The 20449-nt window shown below is 50.0% G+C and overlaps 1 protein-coding gene across 1 annotated transcript in view; it reads left to right on the top strand.

The window, feature by feature from the left end:
• The window catches only part of SHISA6 (shisa family member 6), a gene marked incomplete at its 5' end in the record, with an annotated part of 261715 nt that overhangs the window by 1750 nt on the left and 239516 nt on the right, over positions 1 to 20449 (top strand). The window contains one exon of the mRNA XM_029960053.1: positions 12658 to 12818. Within this exon, the coding sequence (XP_029815913.1) occupies positions 12658 to 12818 (161 nt within the window). The remainder of the gene's footprint in view (positions 1 to 12657; positions 12819 to 20449) is intronic.

Below are 20449 nucleotides of genomic sequence, written 5' to 3'. Positions count from 1 at the left end.
CGGGGGCAGCAGAGCCCCTTGGCCCCTGTGGATCCTGCCCTGCCTGGCCCAGCCAGGAGAAGTTTAGGAAGTGTGGAGGGGACGGCTCTGACCCCCCTGGATGGTGCCTTTGCCTCGTGGTGCCAAGGGCTGTGTGGGAAAGTGCTGGTGGTGGGGAGAGCTCTGCATCTGTCCTTTTTTATTTCTTATTTTATCCCCTCTAAACCCTGCTAACTCTGTCCTTGCTGGTGTAGGAGTAGTTTGGGGTCCCCTCAGCAGTGCTGTTACACATGTCTGAGAACACTCGACATGTCAGAGAAAATTCTGTTTCAGAGCAAAAGCTCAGGCTGCTGTAGCAATTCTCATTTTGGACGAATGCATCTACTCTCTCAGTTCATATTTATTTTATGATGAAAAAGTCCCTCCAAATGATGAGTGCTTCTTGCGTGCCAAGAATCCAAGAGCTTCCCGTGTCTGAACGTAAAAATCGGTGAGAGGCTCCTTTATAAGAACACTGTGAGTGGGGAAAGACTATCTCTGGCAGATAATGCTTCATAAAAATTATTTTAATTTGGAATTGTTAGTCAAAACTATTAAAATCATTGACCATATTTTTAAGGCTGAACTCCAGCTGCAGTTAACAGAGACTGGAGAAAGAAAGCGGAGGTTTTTACAAAGAAAAAGAGATGAGTGACGCAGTTTTTATGTATTTGGGGAGATGTGTTTTATTTAGACTCCTCCCTGAGAATGGATGTGCCTGCAGTGAGGCCAGGCTGGTTTACACTTGCTGAGGGTCTGACCCACATATTCCATCCCAAACCCCACCTGCCCCTGGTCTCACAAGGAAATACCTCTATGGTGCTAAAAACCAGACCCAACTGCGGTGTGGTGAGGGGTCCTGAGAGCGGCTCAGCCAGAAAAGAGGCTCCTTTAAGTGTTCTGTTAACTGAGGGCTGGTTCCCCAGCTGCCCAGCTCTTCTGGCTTCGAGGCAACTTTGCCTGGGCCTTATCTTCACACTAAATTTGGAAATCTGGGTTGGATGCCCATATGTTACTTCTGCTCCAGCTCCAGCGTGCTACAGGGCTGAATCCTTCACCCTTGGAAATCAGAGACAGCCTTACCAGACTTGTCTGGATTATTCCTGATGTTTTCATGTCTTTGATGCTTGCTTTGCTTTATTTAGAGAAGTTCTGCTGAAATGATTCACCTGTGTGTAGAGTTATGAATGGCAGATTGAGTGCTCGGGAAGCTTGACTTCCAGAGCATTTTCAGGAGTTGATTGACTTCTATAATATGATAGCTGGTAACAGATTATACCTTTCAGAGCTGTGTTACCTGAACTTGATCAACACTGCACGATGGTTTAAATATTATGAAGTGCCAGAGGCTGCATCAGGCTGAGGAAAAACGCTCTCAGTGCTCTAAGCAGAACATAAATAGGAGGAGTGGAATGGTTTGTCTTTGTCTCTGTCAGCTGCTGAGGACTAACAGGGAAGGAGGGAATCAGGATGTGCTCAGATATTTCTATTTGTTTGAGGCTGTGTCTATTGGAGTGAAGTGTAAGTTCCAGAATAATTCAGTGTAGCGGTGGCGAGTACATTAAATCTCCGTGTGCATCCCAGCAAAACCTCTGGGATGAGGAGGAGAGCAGCAGAACAAACAGAAACTGCTACAGAGGGCTGGAAACAGCCCCTTAGGACCAGTACCCCACATTCAGGGAAGATTAATCAAGACTTGCCTTCACTTCACCACGAGCAAGATCACACTGTAAATTTTATTTCCTCGTGAATGGTCGGATAGAGGTGCTGTGTGTAGATGTTATTTCTCTGCTCATTTCTCATCCAGCTTTTACAGAAAATCCTTATTAACTCAGTCAGAAAGATCACTTGGAGGGAGGCAGGGCTCATTTCATGTCTTTTGATAGAAGGAGGGTTTACAAATTCACCGGAGAACTGTCACTCTCCTGTGGAATGAAAGGCTGGCTGTGCACAGAGATGTGCATGTGCAGCTCAGAGCTGGAATCAGCTCTTGTTTCCAGGCACTACAACATCCCTTTAAAGCAGAGGCACTGCTGGGATTCTGGGCTCAGCAGTGGCAGTGACTGAGACGGTTGTTTCTGAGAGCAGTAAGTGGAAGAGCTTTGAAAAACAGCAGCTGAAATATTCATATTTTGCACATGCACTTGTAATGCTTTGAACTGAACTGATTTTTAATGGTTTTAGGATCTTTCAGCCTGATCATACAGAATTACCTCTTGGCTGGGTTTGCTTTGGAGTTCCACAGCCAGAACTATTGCTGAGCTCCAGCTAGAAGCTGGGGCTGATTTCTTAGAGTTGTAGCCAGTGATATTATGTTGATGCTCTCTGTCTGCATTTGTGAGGATGGTTTGTTTTCATCAGTTTGTCAGGTTTTTATTTTTTCTCAAGCATTTCTTAAGTGGGCAGAGTATTTGCTTTACTTTCAGGATGGGGATGAGCTAAGGAATCTTTGAACAAGGAGTATCAGTTGTTTGGTTGCAAAGCTGTTTTTCTCTAGCAAGGAGGGATGACCCAGAATATTCTCTTACCGTGGCCATGACCCCAAATCCCCAGGCTCCAGTGCATAAATAATTCACAGATAGTAGTATTGCTCCCTGACCCCTGTTTAGCCCTCAGCAGCAGCCACTGTGCTCTCTGCTGAGCTAGAAATGCACAAAGTAGGACTGGTTACAGTCTACAGAGAGGGATTGAAATATTCCAAGTGCTTCCCACATGGTCAGCCCAAGGCAGAAGGAGACAGTGGCAGTTCTCCTGTAGGAGATTTTCCCCAGTAAACCAGCTCTGTATCCTGCTCTAAGGTTGTCTGGCCTTGCCTGGAGTGTGATGGTGCAAAGGGCACAAACAGGCACCTTCTGCCCAGAGCTTCCCTTTCCCTGCTCCTACATCAGCTGTGTCGCTGCAGAGGGAAAGATCCCTGTGCTGCTCTTCTCCTTGGCCTCTGCCTTTGCTCCTCCTGCCCTGTGAATAATAACACTGACTGGTTTTATAAATGACCACCCTTTTCCCATGTAGAGCCCACGGTGCCATTTTTACCTGGCAGCTCTGAATTTCCCCGGGAATCTGCTTGCCCACAGACCCGGGCAGGCCGGGGCACTGGTTTAGGTGAGGCTGACTTAAAGTGCAGGAGGGTTTCTGTTCCTGCAGGCCGGTGCACTGCTCTGGGTGAGGCTTAACTCAGGGGAAAGGAGGCTTTCTGTCCCTGCCTCTCCCCACAGTCTGGGCCCGGTGCTTGCTGAGGGCTCGCTGGAGGGCAGCTGCTTTCAGCTTGGGAGGCTCCTGCAAAGTGCCTCTGTCCGGCCAGGCTGAGTCCAACGGGATCCCAGCCGGCTGTGCTGTGCTGCCTGTGTCCCTGCAGCCCAGCCATCAACCTTCCCCCCTCCCCAGGGCAGGGAGAGAGTGCTCGAACACACCTGCCCGGGGGGACTACACTGAAGGCTTTTGCTTGGACGCTGTTGCTGCTTTCAGTCTCTTTCCACTGATGTGGGTTTTTTCATGCTCTGACATTTTTACTCCCCTCAGACCCACTTTCTGCTGCTCCTTGCCCTGCTTTGTGCTGTTTGCTCCTGATGGTTTCTGAGTCTCTTCTCTAAAGTGCCCTGTTCCTCTCACAGGCACAGAACACGTTAGACTTGACTGAGGGAAAAGGGAAAAGGCACAGACAGAATCACAGAATGGTTTGGGTTGGAAGGGACCTTAAAGATCATCTCATTCCAATCCTGTACCCTGGACACCTTCCACTAGAGACTTGTGGCCTCAGAGAAATTACTCTTGACTAGTTCTGTTTCAAACCAATGCCACACCTTGTTTTATCTGGGGTAATTCCCAAGCAAGGAGAAGACCTGGATCCTGTCCTGTTTGCAGGATGAATTTCCCAACCCCAGCTGGCCAATTCAAGGCAGGAGGTGGATTTGTGTGCATGTACCTGGACAAAGTATTTGCTTTTTGTTTCACCTACATGTCATGGAGAAACTTCAGTCTGAAGCTCTGCTGGCAGTTTGCAGTTTGGTAACTGGGTTTTTTTGCCGTGTTTTCCTCTCTGAGTCTATTTTATAAAGAGCCTGACTTTGTAAGAGCACAGAAGCTGCCTGGCCACAGAATTCCTCTGGATGCTCTTGAATCTTCTCTTTTCACTTTGAACTTCCCCCATTATGAGAGGCTACTCTCAGAAACCACTCTGCCCTCACCAAATCATTTCAGTGCCTCTAATTCCCATTTATTTGGTATTTTTCTGTTTTCTAATTAACTTTTTCTATTAGTCAACCTCTATCCTAAGGTGTCAAGGGAACCCAGTCTAGCTCTGAACTATTTCTTTTAGTTTTGTGATCCCTTATATCCTTAACCAATTGATCTCTGTGCCTTTGGAGATCAGATGCCTTTTAAAACTTCTGTTTCACGTAAGATCCAAATTTTATCAGGAAAATGAGATCATGGTGCTTTTTTGCTTGTCTTTGTCCCTGCTCACATGGGCAAGTTGTGTTTCCTTAGATCTCTGTGCACTGCATTGCATGGAGAGCTTACATGTCTCATTTTTTAGGTAGATAAGCGTAGGATTCTTCCACAATAAATATTGCGCTGCAGTTTGACTCTCACCCAACCTCCTTTGTTGCAAGGGCTCTTCAGAGTTAGAGCTCTTCAGGGAGAGTACAGCTTTCTTCAGTGAGTTTAAAGGCTCTTAACTGTGCTCATAACATAGGACTTGGTGCAGAAATAGGTGCCACGTGCATGAAACTTCTGTGTGCACTCGTGTGCTTCTCAAAGCACTGCACGTCCACCGAGTGCTGCTGCTGCCTTTGTGCCTGTGGATATCCTGAGCTGGAAGGGACACACAAGGATCATTGAGTCCAGCTCCTGGCCCTGCACAGGCCCATCCCCAAGAGTCACCCCCTGTGCCCCAGAGGATCAGCCAAACCCTCCTGGAGCTCTGGCAGCCTTGGGGCTGTGCCCACTGCCCTGGGGAGCCTGGGCACTGCCCAACCAGCCTCTGGGGGAAGAACCTCTGCCTGAGATCCAACCTGAGCCTGCCCTGACACAGCTCCAGCCATTCCCTGGCTGCTGTCCCTGGTCCCCCCAGAGCAGAGCTCAGTCCCTGCCCCTCCTCTGCCCCTGCCCAGGAAGGTGGAACTGCAGTGAGGTCTCCCCTCAGTCTCCTCCTCTCCATGATACACAAGCACCAACGGGCTAAAGAACTGGACCAGCTGACCTCTCAGGGCAATTCCTGCAGCCTTTCATGCCTCTGAAATACCTAACAAGATCTACTAGTTTAATTTGCTCTTCTCTCCTCGATCAGGATGGTGCTCTGTTCATTTTCTGCACAATAACACTGCTTCCCATTCTCCCCAGTGCTGTCTTTCCTGGGTCCATCATTTGGACAACACTCTCAGGCCCACGGTGTGACTCTTGGGGATGGGCTTGTGCAGGGCTAAGGGTTGGACTCGATGATCCCTGTGGGTCCCTTCCAGCTCAGCACATTGTGGGATTCTGGTATCTCTTTTCAAGGCCCCCCATTCTCTCAGTGAAGGGGCTGAGCTGTGTGGGTGCCAGGAGGGTGCTGGGGTGGAGGAGCACAGGGCAACCAGGAGCTGTTCCAGCAGTGCAGCAGGTGCCTGTTCCCTGCCTGCACCCTCAGCAATGCTGGGGACAGCCCTCCTGGAGGCACCAAATCCTTTGTGCCACTCACTGTCCCCAAAGCCCTGGTCATGGTTTAGATGCAGGGCTTGGCCCTTGCTGCTCTGGCCACTTCCTGCTCGGTGTAACAACTCTCTGAGGAGAAACATCCATTGGAAAGCTTCATTTTAACCTTTTAATTACAAAATCTTTTTGTTTTTTCTTTCCCTTTGGACTTACTGTATTCACAGGAACTGGTATTACCTGCTGTGAGTTTAGTCACTGCAGTGAATCCCTTGCCCACATCACAGAATAGCAGGACACTTATTTGTATATTAGTGTGAGATGTGTAAAGAGTTGTGTGAGATGTGCCATCAAGCAGTCTAAGATTTACTACTCTTGGTCATAGCTGAAGTGACCCAAGGCAAGAGCTTTAGTGTTCAGCTGCTGATTCCCCCTCATGTTATAAAGAGAGGAGAGATGATGAGCTCACAGCCAAGTGTTTGCTTGGCATTTATCAGTACAACACCTATTTTCTTCTGCTTCAGCTGCAGTGCCTTTTCCACACACCTGCATTCATCCACAGGGGTGCATCTATAGTGTAACTCTGTCACCTGTGTTTTGGGCTTGTGTTCCCCAAGATGGATGAGGCAGGAAAGGTGCCAACCCCCTCCTGCTGGCACAGTCTGGGCAATGCTCTGCTCCTCAGTACATCTGGAATTCAGCTTTCATTGAAACTTGTCATTAAAACCAGACTAAATCCTAGGAGCTTCCCAAATAACTCTTGTGTTTGGCATTAAGATTTTTTTGAAGACACCTGACTTTTCCCTGTGGTGTTTATTTTTAAGGAAGAGTTTTTCCTCACTTACACTGAGTGCAAACGCTCTTGGAAGGATGTCCCAATGCTTTGTCTTTTTCCTTTTGTAATTCCACGGGTGAATTCACCTATTCTTGCACACACACACACACACACACACACACGGAGGCACAGAATCATAGAATACAATCACAGAATCATGGAATATCCTGAGTTGGAAAGGACCCACAAAGATCATCCAGTCCAACTCCTGGCCCTGCAAAGGACACCCCAAAAATCCCACCCTGTGCCTCATAGTGTTGTCCAACCCCTCCTTGAGCTCTGCCAGGCATCACCACAAAACCCATTCCCGCCGTTCCTCCCTGGAATTCCAGCTCTAAAGCAGCAGCTGCTGCTGTTTGGGGCAGCTGTGGTGACTAGTCTTTTGCTGTGGGACTGGTGCACCTCCAGGACACTGCTGAGGCCCTGCACTGGGAGAAACGAGCCCTGCTTTGGCAGTTGCTCCCACAAGAAGCCTCCCACAGTTTGCTGGCAGCACCACCCCGTGTTTCCCTGCCTGTATCGGTTTTCAGTGTGTTGGTGCAATCAATTAACATCCCATCCTTCTGGCAGTAAGACCTGGGCACCCTCAGAGTGTGGGTGCCCTGGAGGTGATGCCCAGGAGGCAGCAGAGGGGAGGTTGCTGATGCCAGGCAGTGCCTTTGCCTGCCCAGGTGCTGTCTGACAGCAGCACAGGGAGATGCCATGGACAAGCAGGGCTGGGCTGGCAGGACCTGCAGGGTGGGAACCCCCCAGGATCTGAAGTGTAGGAGCCCTCCCAGGACCAGTCAGACCCAACTCTGTGTGGTCAGTGTTTGGACCTTCCCAAGGCACGCAGCAGGTCTGGGGACAGGAGCCAAGCCAAGCCATCAATAATTCACAGCCCCCTGTGTGTGACTGGCCAGTGACTGAAATCCTGTCCCCTGGAGAGCTGGCCCTTCCAGGTGAACTGGATCCACTCAGGATAAATCCCCTCTCTTGGACCAGCTGCCTCTGTGTTTCCAGGTCGGTAGCAGAGCAAAGGGGAGTCTTTAACCTCTCCTTTTTTAAGGACTTGTAGTGAAATCCTGGCCGTGCTGAAGTGGGTTGGAGTCCTGCCACAGGCTCCATCACAGCTCTGCTTTTAGCAGGTTCTCAGCTCAGCCAGGCACTGCTCTTTTCCCTGGGCTCTGCCAGATCCATTTGGTCATTCCTTTTCCATTCTTCCCCAAATTCAGAGGGACTTAGAACAAGCAATTCTGTTTTCTAATACGCTGTGCTTGAGGTCTCCAAGAGAGGGGATTTTCAGCAGAGTGAGGTTTTGCATGAGTACAACCTGCACTGCTGGAAATAGGCAGCTCTTCCCATTGCCTTTCCCATCCAGCACCCACAGACCCCTCTACTCCCATCTTATTGCCCACAGGCCACATCTCAACCTATTGGCACTGCCACCAAAGGTCCCCTTGTCTTCAGCAGACCTGTGCCCACACTCACACTATCAATCAGTGTGGAAAATCTGTGGAGATTGGGAAAACAGGACAGTACTGTGAGAAAAGGCTGTGGGGGAGGACTCTCGTTGGGAGTTCAGAGAGCAGGTCCTGGGCTGAGTTACTGAGGGCACAGGGAGCTGGGCCCTCACAGCCTCTGCAGCTTCACCTTCTCTCTGGTTACAAAGTCCTACTTTGGTATCAAAGTCTATTGATTTCACCTTTAGCATCAGGCCCCAGCTGATGCTCGACCTTGCTGCTCTGCTGCTTCCACCCATCACTTTTGGCCCTTTGTTTTTACAACCAGACCTTTTATTTTGCCTCCTGAGAATAGCCACAGCTGCTTCTTTGCATGAGGGCCCGTGTTCATCCCACTGTGTTTCTTCTACAGCTTCCTGGGCAGGGGCAGAGGAGGGGCAGGGACTGAGCTCTGCTCTGGGGGGACCAGGGACAGCAGCCAGGGAAGGGCTGGAGCTGTGTCAGGGCAGGCTCAGGTTGGATCTCGCAAAGGTTCTTCCCCCAGAGGTGGTTGGCCCTGCCCAGGGCTCCCAGGCATGGGGCACAGCCCCAAGGCTGCCAGAGCTCCAGGAGGGTTTGGCTGATCCTCTGGGGCACAGGGGGTGACTCCTGGGGATGGGTCTGTGCAGGGCTGAGGGTTGGACTGGATGATCCTTGTGGGTCCCTTCCAGCTCAGCACATTCGGTGATTCTGTGATTCCCAAAGTGTCCAGATTCCCACAAGAACCTTCCCTGACAACACACCTGAGAGCAGAACCTTACCTGGGATGTCCTGGTTTCCCTCACACACTGCTGGCCCAGCACTGGGGTGGAACAGTGTCCCTGATGTCACTGTGGCTATTTGGGGTCCAGGGGGAAGGAGCTTTAGTGCTCTCCCAGCAGTGACGTGGGTGAGGAGGTGTCAGCAGTGGTTATCTCCCAAGGGATTGTGCCTTGTGCAGCTCCAGCCACTGCCATGTTCCAGCCAGGGAGGTTTGTGTTCCTGAGATAAGAGATGTGTCATCACAGAAAGATTCCCGAAGTGTCTCATATCCCTGGGCAGGTGATTAGGAGGCTGTTGACATCAGTGCTATTATCAGCACTAATTGTACCCAAATGGCTGTGCACACAAGACCCAAATATTTCAGTGACTCTCTTGCTCTGCCCTACTGAAGCTTTGCAATTAAACAACTGTACCCAAGAGACTTATACCAACAAAATCCTTCCTCACTTAAGTGGGTCTGACCTTCCACCCTCGGGGCCTTATGGAAATAACCTGGATCACACACAGCAGTGTGATTGAATTGGCAAGGAAATAACCAGTGTGATCCAAGTTGGACTTTCTCCTCCACCTATAAAGTTTTGTTCTGCTGGTGCTGAAAAGTCTTTTTTCTCTCTGTAGCCATGAAGAGAGAAAGGAGTACTCAGGACACACAATCTGGTGTATTTAGGGAATAAGGAGATCACACCTTCAGTGCTGCTGAGCTCACACTGGTTTAGTCCCAGGTCTACCAGCCAGGGCTGCTTTGGACACCTATGCTCAGTTTCTCTCATGTATAGTCTGACAGGACAGACATCACTTTCCTGAGCATCACCAGGGATTTCTTCAGTGTCTGAGAGCAACAATCTCCTCCCTCCCAGGTGGGCTGGCACCCGAAGTCATTTCCTTATTGTGTTGGGACCAACAACCAACTCAGAGAGTAGCTCTCATTATTACAATCCCTTCAGGATGGAAAACAAAAAAGGGGTTACATTTGTGCTCATCAGGTCCCTGAGCTGTATTTTTGTTTGTGATAAAGATCACAAGCTGAAATGTTTTCCTGGACACGTGGGTTTGTCCTCAGAGAGGGCAGCAGGCTGAGGGTTCAGCTCTCAGGTGGGTATTGGCTGAGGATGAGGCACTTCCTCTCGCCTTCAGTTGTTCCAGGGTAGATTCACTCCAATTGCCTCAATTATTTTTAGTGAATGGAGGTAAACTGTCCATCCAGGAGTCAGGGAAGCTTAGGGCTGTATCAAACCCCATTCAGAGAGTAATACTAAGGACAAAGGGCAGAAGTATGAGGAGAAATGAGCTGAGCTGCAGTGGAAGGTGTCCCAGACACAGAATCACAGCAGAAATCGGGTTGGAAGGGACCTCTGGAGGTCCCTCCTTCTGCCATCTGCTTAAAACAAGGCAATCTTTACTGGCAAAGGAGGTTTCTCAGGGTCTTTTCAAGCTGAATTTGAAGATCTCCAAGGATGGAGATCCCTCAGCCTCGCTGGATCCCTGTTCCAGTGTTTTGCTGTCCCACTGTGGATTTTTTCTGTTAAACCAAGTGCCTCTTGTCTCCTTTGATTTACAGCTCCACAAACAGCCCTGCTCTGCCCCTTTTTCAGCTCCTCACTGGTGGGATGTGGGGCCTCTCTTGGTCAGGTTAAACACACTCAGCTTCAGGCAGAACTGGTTTGTCCTCTCCCATTTCCACCCCATCAGTGCCTGCAGCTCCACATCCCACCTTTGTGTTTGCAGGGCTGGCTCTGTGTGTTCCCCACTCCACCCACCCCTCTGATCCCTGCCCTGGCTGGTCCTGCCCAGGTGGCTCCATGGATTAAGCTGAGTGGAATCTAGAGTTTTATACAGTGTTTTAGAGTCATCTTCATCTGTCACCTCCCTCTGCTCTCTGAGTGATTGCACTCTTGACACAAAGAGTGTCTTGGACAAGTGTTCAAAATGAGCCCAAACCACTGTGGGCCAGTAAATAATGGTCCTAATACAATCTGTGTGATTGAAAAATGACTCTTTGTGTTTCTGTACAGCAGATGCCATTAAATGGTCATCTGATGCTTAATATATCTTGGAGATATGTACCAAGGGCTCAGTTCTGCCAACGTGCTGCCTTCGAAAAATGTGTTGTCTCCAACAGGATGGTGATGCCAAACGGACAGAGCTCTTTAGCTTCCCAAATATTCTCCAGTCAGCAGGGTCTGGAATGCAATGGGCTGGAATCCTGTAGGATAGAATGCATCAGGATTACTGGGTGAATGGCTCCTCTCCTCAGGAGGGGACTGTGCAGTGTCACACAGGGTGGGAACCTCAGGCCTCAGCTTCAGGTCCTTGTTCTGCCACTCATGTTCTCTACAACCTTGGACACAGAGCCAAAATTTCCAACATGTCCTGTGAGCTGGTGGCCAGTCTGAGATACCTGGAGCATGACTGTCCATGGGGAGCACTCACAGATCTGTGCCAGCCTGTGGGAATTCAGCAGCTTTTGGAGAACACCAAATGCCAGCTCTTTTTGTCTCAGTGAGGACTTAGGAGCAAACAAAAGGAGTCCTGACTTGGGATAAGGCTCAGTATGTACCTCTTACTGCTCTCTGAGCCTGTCTTAGCACTAAATAAAATCTGTGCTTTCATGTCCCTGCAAACAAGAACCCCTTTACTCTCCCTGTCTCAGTGTGTGTGCACACACAGATACCCTATGGTTGGTTACAGCCCCTATCTCTGCTCTCTCTACAACCAATAAATAATCAAAAGTGGTTAAAAATATTCTGCACAGGATGGTTGTGAACTAACATAATCCTCTTTGGGAGCCTCTGAGATCTTCCCAGGGTTTCTTTTGTAGAGCACATTAGTGTTGCAATCCATTATGCACAGGGACAGCAGTCTGGAGAGGAAATCATTTGGAAAATGGAAGGGACTCGAGTCCCAAACTATTTCTCATATGAAAGACTAGAAATATGGCATTTAAGGAATGCCAGGAGATATGAGCAACACCAGTATCCTCCTCATCAATATGCAATGAAGGAATTTCTCCTCCTTACATCTTTCTTGGTACCCAAGGTGACATCAGACATGTTCCCTCTGCCAAGAGAAAAGAGCCTTTCAAACTCCATCATCCTTCAAAGGCCACTGTCCCTTAAATCCACACAAGTCACCCCCTTCCTCCTTTCCCTGTGGCTCCAGTGAGAGCTTGTGGCTGCCCTAAGAAAATCAGAGCATTTCACGCTGTGATTATTCCACTGTGTCCATGATATTCACAGAGGGAAAAAAAATCTTGGAGTATCCAGCCATCCAAGGGGAAAACATTGGCTGCAGCTGCACTGTGTGGCATTGCTTATTCTTGGAGAATAGCAGAGAAACCTCAGGACCATTAAAGAAATCCCTAATGGGCAGAAAGCTCAAGGTAGGCTAATAGCTGTGTTGACATTCACCCAGGAACGTTGTTTAATCCTTTTCTTCTGGGCTGCTGGTTCTCCTCCCCCCACTGCTGTGGTGCAGAAAAATTAGGGATTTCTGGAGTGTGGGGACCAGACTCCTGATTTTGGTCAATCTTAAAGAAGTGTGGCTTGGAGTGGGCAGTTTTGGTGCCCCCTTGGGCAGGTCCCAGGGCTGTGATGTGTTCAGAGTGACTCTGGGTGGAGCTTTCTGCTACAACGAGCAGTTTATCTGCACTGCAAGGAAAATGATGGAGGGATGACACAACCCTGGGGTGAAGTGAATGAGGGGAAGCATATGAAAAACTGAACAATAGCCAGGAACTACTTGCAGCAACCACACAGAGAGAAACTGAGCTTTTAAGCCATATTTTTTATTTTATTATGAATATTGTTGTTTTTTTTGTTTGTTTGTTTCTGTTTCTGGTAGAAATCCAACTGCTGCTGGATTTGAGGAACTGAAAATACTGAATTCTAGCTGACGAGTGAAAATATGTTTTTTTCCCTCTTTCTCTCTCCCCAGGGCTCTGGCTGACATCTTAAGGCAGCAGGGACCAATCCCAATAGGACACTGTGAAAGAGAGACTATCTCAGCCATAGATACCTCTCCCAAAGAGAACACCCCAGTCAGGACCTCTTCCAAAAACCATTACACCCCAGTGCGCACCTCCAAGAGCAACCCAGGTAAGTGCTGCTCTCCTCTCTCTCTCCAGAGCAACCAGGGGCCGTGTTAGAAGGCAGCAGAACATCCCACTTTACACCAGCAGACTTTGTAAACCTAAAATTAGGATAATAAATGGCTTTAAAAGGCACCCAGGCAGAGCGGAGCAGTGCAGGGCTCAGTGGTGATGATTCTCTCAGGTTTCTGGGAGCAGAGTGGCTGTTCTCTCTCTCTCCAGGCATTTTAAAAATTCAGAGCCAGCGAGGTATAAATTCAGGCTGTACCAGGAGCTTGTATTGAGTGTAGAACAGTGTGTATTTCCAGCAAAACACGTATGCTGAGAGGCTTTGTGGGGCTCCCTGCACTGAGCAGCTGGGAAGAGAGAAATCCGTGGAATTGGGGCCTCCGTGCTTATCCAGGGGAACTGTGGCCATGTGCTGAGAGGATGGTGTGGGAGGTGACCTAGAAGAGCTCCAAAGGTCCTCTAGGAGCATTGGCCTGGAATTGGGGACACACCTTGGGGTTTATTTCAGCTTCTACAGCTGGGTGAATTTGGTGAAATCCTTTACCTTCTTTTTGCATTGATTCCCCCAGTGGCACAGGGCTGGGGAATAAATATATTGTTCTGGGTTATTTAATGCTTCAGAGGTTGATAGTTGCCTGAGCAGTGTCTAAGTGGGTGCTGCACACCTCTGTGGGGGGGATGTGGCAGATCTCCCAGCAGTTACCACCTCCCATTTGCTCTGGGTGTGTGCCCAGAGCTGGGCCCTCATTCACTCACAACCTGTTCAGCCTCCCGTGGGAGGTTCTGGTGGCACTTCCTGACCTGTGTCACCTGGTGAGCAGAGGAGGTTTCACTCATGGTCCCTGCTGGAGAAGCTTTTGAAGGAAGGCAGTGGGAGCTCAGGCTGCTCCACGACCTGCAGGGTTCTGCTCTGAGTGGGAAGGGCGTGTGGCTGAGGCAGGGACTGTGTGGTTGGGACTTTTTGGTTGGGACTGTGTGGTTGAGACTGTTTGGTTGGGGCAGTTTGAAGGGTTTTGGTGCAGTGTTCATCACCCTGTGCAGACAGGCCCAGGTGATGATGTTCTCTGGAAGCCTTTTGCTGAGAACAAAGTAATTTTCCTGAGAACTAAGAAGGATTCCTTTGCTCTCCCATTTCCCTCAGAACCAGGGACCCCTGTAATTCTCTACACCAGAGAGTTACCTGTGCAGTAAAATGTTGGTCTGGAGAACAGCACTTGAGTTGTCTTCTCCAGCTGAACATGACCCCATTACAAAGGACAGCAGTCAGTGAGGAGTCCACTTGGTGCTGGCTGAGGGTTGGGACATGAGATGAGCAAGGCAAGATGCCTCAGAAGGGGAAGGCACCTTGTCTGTGGGTTTGCCCAGACTGTGTGAGGGACAAAAGCCAGGACAGCCCAGCCAGGGCTCCAAAAGGCACCCACAGGCAGCAGGAGCCACTAAAGGAGATACTCCCAAACCCAGCCCCGAAGGAGAAGGGACTTCAGTCCCAGCAGAGCCTCCCACAGCCCTTGGCAGCTGTAGGGTGATGGATCAGTGCTGCCAGTTGGACTGAATATCACAGCCAGGCCTTGCCAAAGCTGGGAAGAGAAAACTTGCTCTTGTAAACTGCCCAAAAGAACTTGTTCCTGGCTGTGCCTGCTGTTAACATGTCCCCATAGATCATAGGAGACAGGAAGCTAATCACTTACAAAGGATCCTGAGCTCATAAAACAGCCATACAGGGAATGTTTTCCTGTCAGGTTTCCTTGGCAGAACAGGGTGATGCTGGATCTGTGTTCTGTTACTCAGCTGAGCTGCAGATCTTTGTGGGAATCAGGAAATTGTATAAGTGAATGCTAAAACCTGGGAAGGAAGGAAGTAAAAGTTGGAAAATGAGTATGTTGAACTAGAATAAAGTTGGTAAGCCCTGGTGTGGAGGTAGAAGGGTCACTAATACTTATTTTATTGAAAAGGGAAAGAAAATTTTAAAAAAGGGAAGGAAATAGGGGACAGCTTGGGGAAAAACATAGAGGCAGAAATGTGCAGTAAGATCCAGGCAAAGCACTGCTCACTGGTGCTGCAAGTTGGCTGGAGAAGACCACAGCTGTAGAGTTTTGTGGTGGGATCTGAAAAGCACCAGCTCTGCTGGCTGTGGGTTTTCTCAGCACTGCAGAGTAGGAGAGGTTGAGCAACCAGAAAGGACTGTCCTCATTACACACCTGCTGATTGAGTTTGGGATTTGTTTTACTTGGAACTTCTGTTTCCAAACTTATAATTGGAAGGGTGCCCTGCAGTCCTGCTAAATAAACCATGGCTTCATTTTTCCATCAGGCTGGTTTGGTGTCAGTGAGCAGAGAGAGTGGAGGTGACAGTGACAAATGGAGGTGGGCTCAGCTCAGGCAGTGGAGCCCAAGCAAAGCAGCTCCTGCAGGTGCTGCTGAGGGCAGGGCTGGGGCACCTGCTGGGAGGTGCCTGGAGTTCCTGAGGGAAGGATGGAGAGAGGGGAGGAGAGGAGATGGAGAGGAGTTCATCTCCCACATCCCACCTCACACCTGAACTCCTCTGGGGTCATTCCTGTTCGTCTTGGATGCTCCCCAAGGAGCCTCAGGGGAGACAGGACCCTGCTAACTCTGTGCTCTGTGGGTCAGCCAGTCCCAGCCATGGAAGTGATGGGATGAGGGCAGGAAAAAACCCTGGAAACTTGGCATGAGAAGCTCTGAGATGCACAGCCAGCTCCAAAGCAGCAGTGGGACACTTCAGACACGGAGGCAGTTGGAGCTCTCTGACTGTAGCCTGCACATCAGCAGCCCTTTCAGCTTCCCCCCTGCTTCCTGATCCTGAATAGATTAATATAGATTTAAGCAGGTTTAACAGAAACCCTTGTTCTGCTGAGCTCTGCACCCTGGATGCCACACTGAGCACCTGTGACCTCAAGCCTGCAGCACTGGCCTTGTGCTCTAAACCTACAGCCTGAAAACATCTCCACACCTTCCTTCCATCCTGCAGCCCCCACAAAGGCTGATTCCTTCCAGGGTTCCACGAGGACCCTTCCTGTAAGGCTCTGCTTGCTGGAAGGAAGATGAGCTGCTTCTGTCCCCAGCGCTTGCTGATGCCTGAAGGGCAGTTCAAGGCTGAGGCAAAGCCCTCAGTGACCTCCCCAGGCAGTTCATAGCAGGTGGTTTCAGAAGTCCCTGAGCTCTGCAGCTGGGCTGGTGTTGGGTGCAGCCTTTACTTCTCAGTCCACATCTAGATAAGGCTTGTCTAAGGGAAAAAGGAGAGTGTCTCTGTCCTAGACATGGAGACAATTGCTGTTCAGACAAGGCAGCTGGTTTTGAGAGGGCTTCATCCTGCTCCTGTGCCATGACCCCCTTCCCCAGGCAGGATGGGAGCAGCTGGTTCTAGGAGGCAGAATGCATTTCCCACACTGGGATCTGCCAAACCTGAGCTCCCCAGGTGTCTGAAGAGCATCTCTCCAGAGTTTATTGCCACTTTTGCTTCCCTCGGAGAAAGCAGCTGGGGACAGCCCCTTCCACCCCCTCTCACTTCTGTGGACACTTTTGGTCACTGTTTTTATGCAGTGCCTGTGTTTGGGTGGTGGTTGGGTCTTTCCAGGTAAAGAAAACCTGGAAGCTGTGCCCACAGAGCGCTCGGGTCAGAGCACATCACTCCAGCTGATCAGTAGGAGCCAGGAATGCTCCTCCAGCCCCCAGATCTCCTGTTGGTTCAGTTTGTTGTTGTGAGCAACAGGTAAAATGTGAGGAATCTGAGATTCCACAATATCCATCTCATCTCTGTTGGCACTTTCAATATCTCCATCACAGCAGGGCTTTTAGGGGTTTGGGGAGGAAAACTCCAGCAATATTTCCCTCTATCTTCTCCTTGGCCACATGTGTAGGGGCAGGTTTAGGGGGTCTCAAAGGTCAGGGAGCGGATCTAGAGGGGTCACAAGGGTGTAGGGGCATATTTATGGGGGCTATAGGAGGATTCTGGGGGGTCTCAGGGGTGTGAGAAGTGGGTCTAGGGGGCTCATGGGGGCATAGGGGTAGATTTAAGGGGGTTATAGGGTGGTTTGGGGTCTCAGGGGTGTGGGGGTGCAGGTTTAGGAGGTGCCATAAGGTGTAGGGGCTGTGCTGACACCTCTTGTGAAGGTCAGTGCCACTCATGTGTTCAGTGGATGGACAGAAACACAGACAGGAAGGAGGAGAGATGGGAGAAAGGTCAGTAGTTCCTGCAGGGGTGGGAAATGTCCCCCAGAGGCAGCTCCATGTGCTCCACAGGGGAAGGGGCTACACTGGGCACAAGGGACAGAGTCTGAGCCAGAGGCAACTCCTGCAACATCCACAGTGAACTGGTGTGTCAGAAAGGGTGAAGGCAGGTCCTGTCACAGTGATGCTGAAGGGACACTAAAGATCATCCAATTCCACCCCCTGCCATGGGCAGGGACACCTCCCACTAGCCCAGGTTGCCCCAAGCCTCGTCCAACCTGGCCTTGGACACTTCCAGGGATGGGGCAGCCACAGCTTCTCTGGGCAACCTGTGCCAGGGCCTCACCACCCTCACAGGGAACAATTTCTTTCTTATAAATCTAATTTAAATCTACCCTTCTTCAGCTTAAGGTCATTCCCCTTTGTCACTCCAGGTCCTTCTGAAAAATCCCTCTCCAGCTCCTGGAGCCCCTTTAGGGTCCCCGGAGCCTTCTCTTCTCCAGCCTGAAAAGCCCCAGCTCTCTCAGCCTGCTGATGTTTTTGAAGGCCTTATGGAAATATTTGAAATATTTCTGGCCTTCAAAGGAGATTTGAAGGCCTTTTGGAACTCAGATGCAAAGGGTTGCTTTGCTTTTCCCAAAATGTGGTGAAGCAAAGCACCTGGAAGATTCACAGAAATCGTCAGATGGGAGTTTTCTGAGGGCCTTGAGGGGGGGCCAGCTCAGGGTGACAGTCACACACGGGGTCTTTCTATTGCTGTTCTCCAAACCAAGTAAGGATTTGAAACCTTTGGCTGCTGGAAATCAGTGTTGTTCTATCACAGTGGGCTTGGTTTAGGTAAATCCTGATGGCTCAGGGAGATTTATGTCCTGACCCACAGCTGGGACAAATCTCTGATGCTCCAGGACAGCACATGGGCTGAACTGATCCTTTGTTTTCTTGGTTTCGTTCTGGCTCTCCCACTCTGGCTCCTTTTCACACAAATCCCCTGTATTGCCAACATGGGAGAGAAGGGACACTCAGGACTGTTGGATTGATGTGGGAAGTTTTGTGGGAGGAAAACTTCTCAAATGTGTTCAGGACAAGGATGTCCTTGTTGCCACTGTTCACAGCAGTGAAGGGTCCCCAGGTCTCACCTACTCGGTGTGTAAAATCTGTGCCTGGAATTCTGCTCCTTCTCACCACCCCCCGGAGCAGGAGGCTGGAGATCAAGGACAAGACTCTTTTTTTTGTACTTGGAGAGAAGACTCTGGCCTAGTTTTATATTTTATATTCTGTTGGCCTTTTAATTCTCAGAATATGCCTCACCAAGAGAATTCACTGGTCTGAAAGCAGCTCCAGACGTGCCAGGGAAGAGGTGACCACAGGGGGAAATGGAGATAATTTTTCAGTGTTAAAAATCTTCTGCTCTTCATCTGGGGGGACCTGCAGGTGTGAAGAACAGCCCACTGACAGGATTAGCACTTGGAATGCAGCAAACAGCCCAGCCTAGCACTCTGATTAGCCTGATATATCTGGGGAAGGTTTTTAATAAGCCATTTGAGTCAGGATGTTCCAGAGATGTATGTATTCAAAGTGGTGTTTTCAGCAGTGCCTTCCACCCAGAGGCATATTCTGAGCTTGTTCTGAATGTGAACAAATGCAGGAGAGGCCTTTAATCTTTGTGGAAATCGTGGCAAACATCCCCAGCCAAACACAGGGGAGTGTTTCCACCCCAAACATCACACAGGGGAGGGATCTCTGCTCTTGGCCCTGCTCCCCCTGGCCACGGGCTCAGGATGGGCTTTGTCCCTTTTCTAAGCCCGGGATGAGCCAGATTCCCTGCAGGTTATCCCTGCCTTCCCCTCATCCATCATTCTCCCTTTCCCCTCTCTCCCTTCCTCCGAATCAGCCAGGCTCTGCTTCAAATTACTCCCTTCCTTCATTCATTGAATTAGCGAGTTTCTCCCCAAAATCCTCAGCAGGTCTTTGAATTCATTTGCCGGGGCTGGGTGTGGGAATGGCTGTGGAAGGTGTTCCAACCCCCGCTGCTTCCCAGTTTGAGTTGTCATTTACAGCTGTTCAGGGGAACACAAAGCAGGTGTGAAACGATCCCCCGGGCCCCCGGCAGCGTTTTCCAGCCCCTGGGCTCTGTTGTGAGACACTAGTTAAGGTGCAGGTGGGTGAAGAATTAGGGAAACCACTTGGAAAACACGCAGAAAGTTCCAGGAACAGGTTTTTTTTTTTTAATTTTTTCTCCATAGTCCTGGTGCCATTCACTGACATTTGAAAAGAAAGAAACAGGGCCAGCTTTGAAACCTTGAGGATTTATAGGAGATAAGGCAATTCAGTGCCACTCCATCTGCTTTTTCCTCCCAGCACATCCCATGTTATGGTAAGCCCCAGTGCTTTCCCTCCCAGGAAAATCCCAAATGGGTTAATGCATTTTCTGAGCCACCGGAAAATGTCAGAGTTTGTGTCTCAGAAGGTTTGGAGGGTAAGAGTTACTCTGTGTCCTGCCACTGAAATCCCACTGCCAAGAGGGAGGATGAGTCCAGCAGAGTGGGGAGAGGTGGATGTGCTGGGGTTGGTGCAGGGGGATGAGACAGGACACCAGCTGCTCACTGTGGTGTGGGGGATCTGGGATCCTCACCTGTGTGAGCCCTAAGTTACCCTGCACAGGGTTAGATGTTGGCAGTATTCACTCACCCCCAGTACCAGGACAGCTGATACCCTTTGATTCCCACTCCCTGGGGCAATCCCAGCTCCCTTTTACAGGGAAATGGAGGACAGAGAAGCAAGGGCCTTATTTTAAGAGGTCTGGACTTCAAAAATCAATGCCTAAAGGCCTGTAAAGCCCTGTCCCTGGGTAAGTCCTGCCCTTTGGCAGGCAGTGAGGGAGCAGTTTGCCCTGGGCCCTCCCCTCTCTCTGAGGGGCCGTGTGCTGTGTGTGTGCTTTGGTCAGGGAGCCACAGAAAACCAGAATGGTTTGGGTTGGAAGAGCCCTTAAAGATCATCTGCCATGAGCAGGGACACCTTCCACTGGGATGCTCTGGGTCCAACCCCTGCTGCACACACAGGAGTGGGGGCACAGGGGCTGCCAGAGCCAGGCTGTGATATCACAGTCACACAATGGGTTCTGTTGGAAGCTCATCCCATTCCACCCCCTGCCATGGCCCTGCCTCACATGCTCCTCCTGCATCCCCACATGGCACAGACCTGGCTCCCCCAATCCTGGGGCCAAACAGCAAGTGAGAGCTTTTACACCTGCACTGGACTTCATCCCAAAGAGCTTTTGAACCAAGAAACACAGGACAAGGGGTGGGTTGGAAAGCCATGAGAATGAGCTGGAATGCAAAGAGTTTAATTGGCCTGAGGGCAACCAGGATGGGGAATGGCCTTGATTTGAAGGCCTGTGAGGACACTGAGGGCACTTGGTGTGTTCAGCTGGAGAAGAGGAGACTAA

The sequence above is a fragment of the Manacus vitellinus genome, unplaced genomic scaffold, assembly GCF_001715985.3.
Source record: "Manacus vitellinus isolate BGI_N305 unplaced genomic scaffold, ASM171598v3 scaffold_24_pilon, whole genome shotgun sequence".
NCBI lineage: Eukaryota > Metazoa > Chordata > Aves > Passeriformes > Pipridae > Manacus > Manacus vitellinus.
Note: the sequence above shows the minus strand (reverse complement) of the source record. Positions and strands in the feature narration are given on the sequence as shown.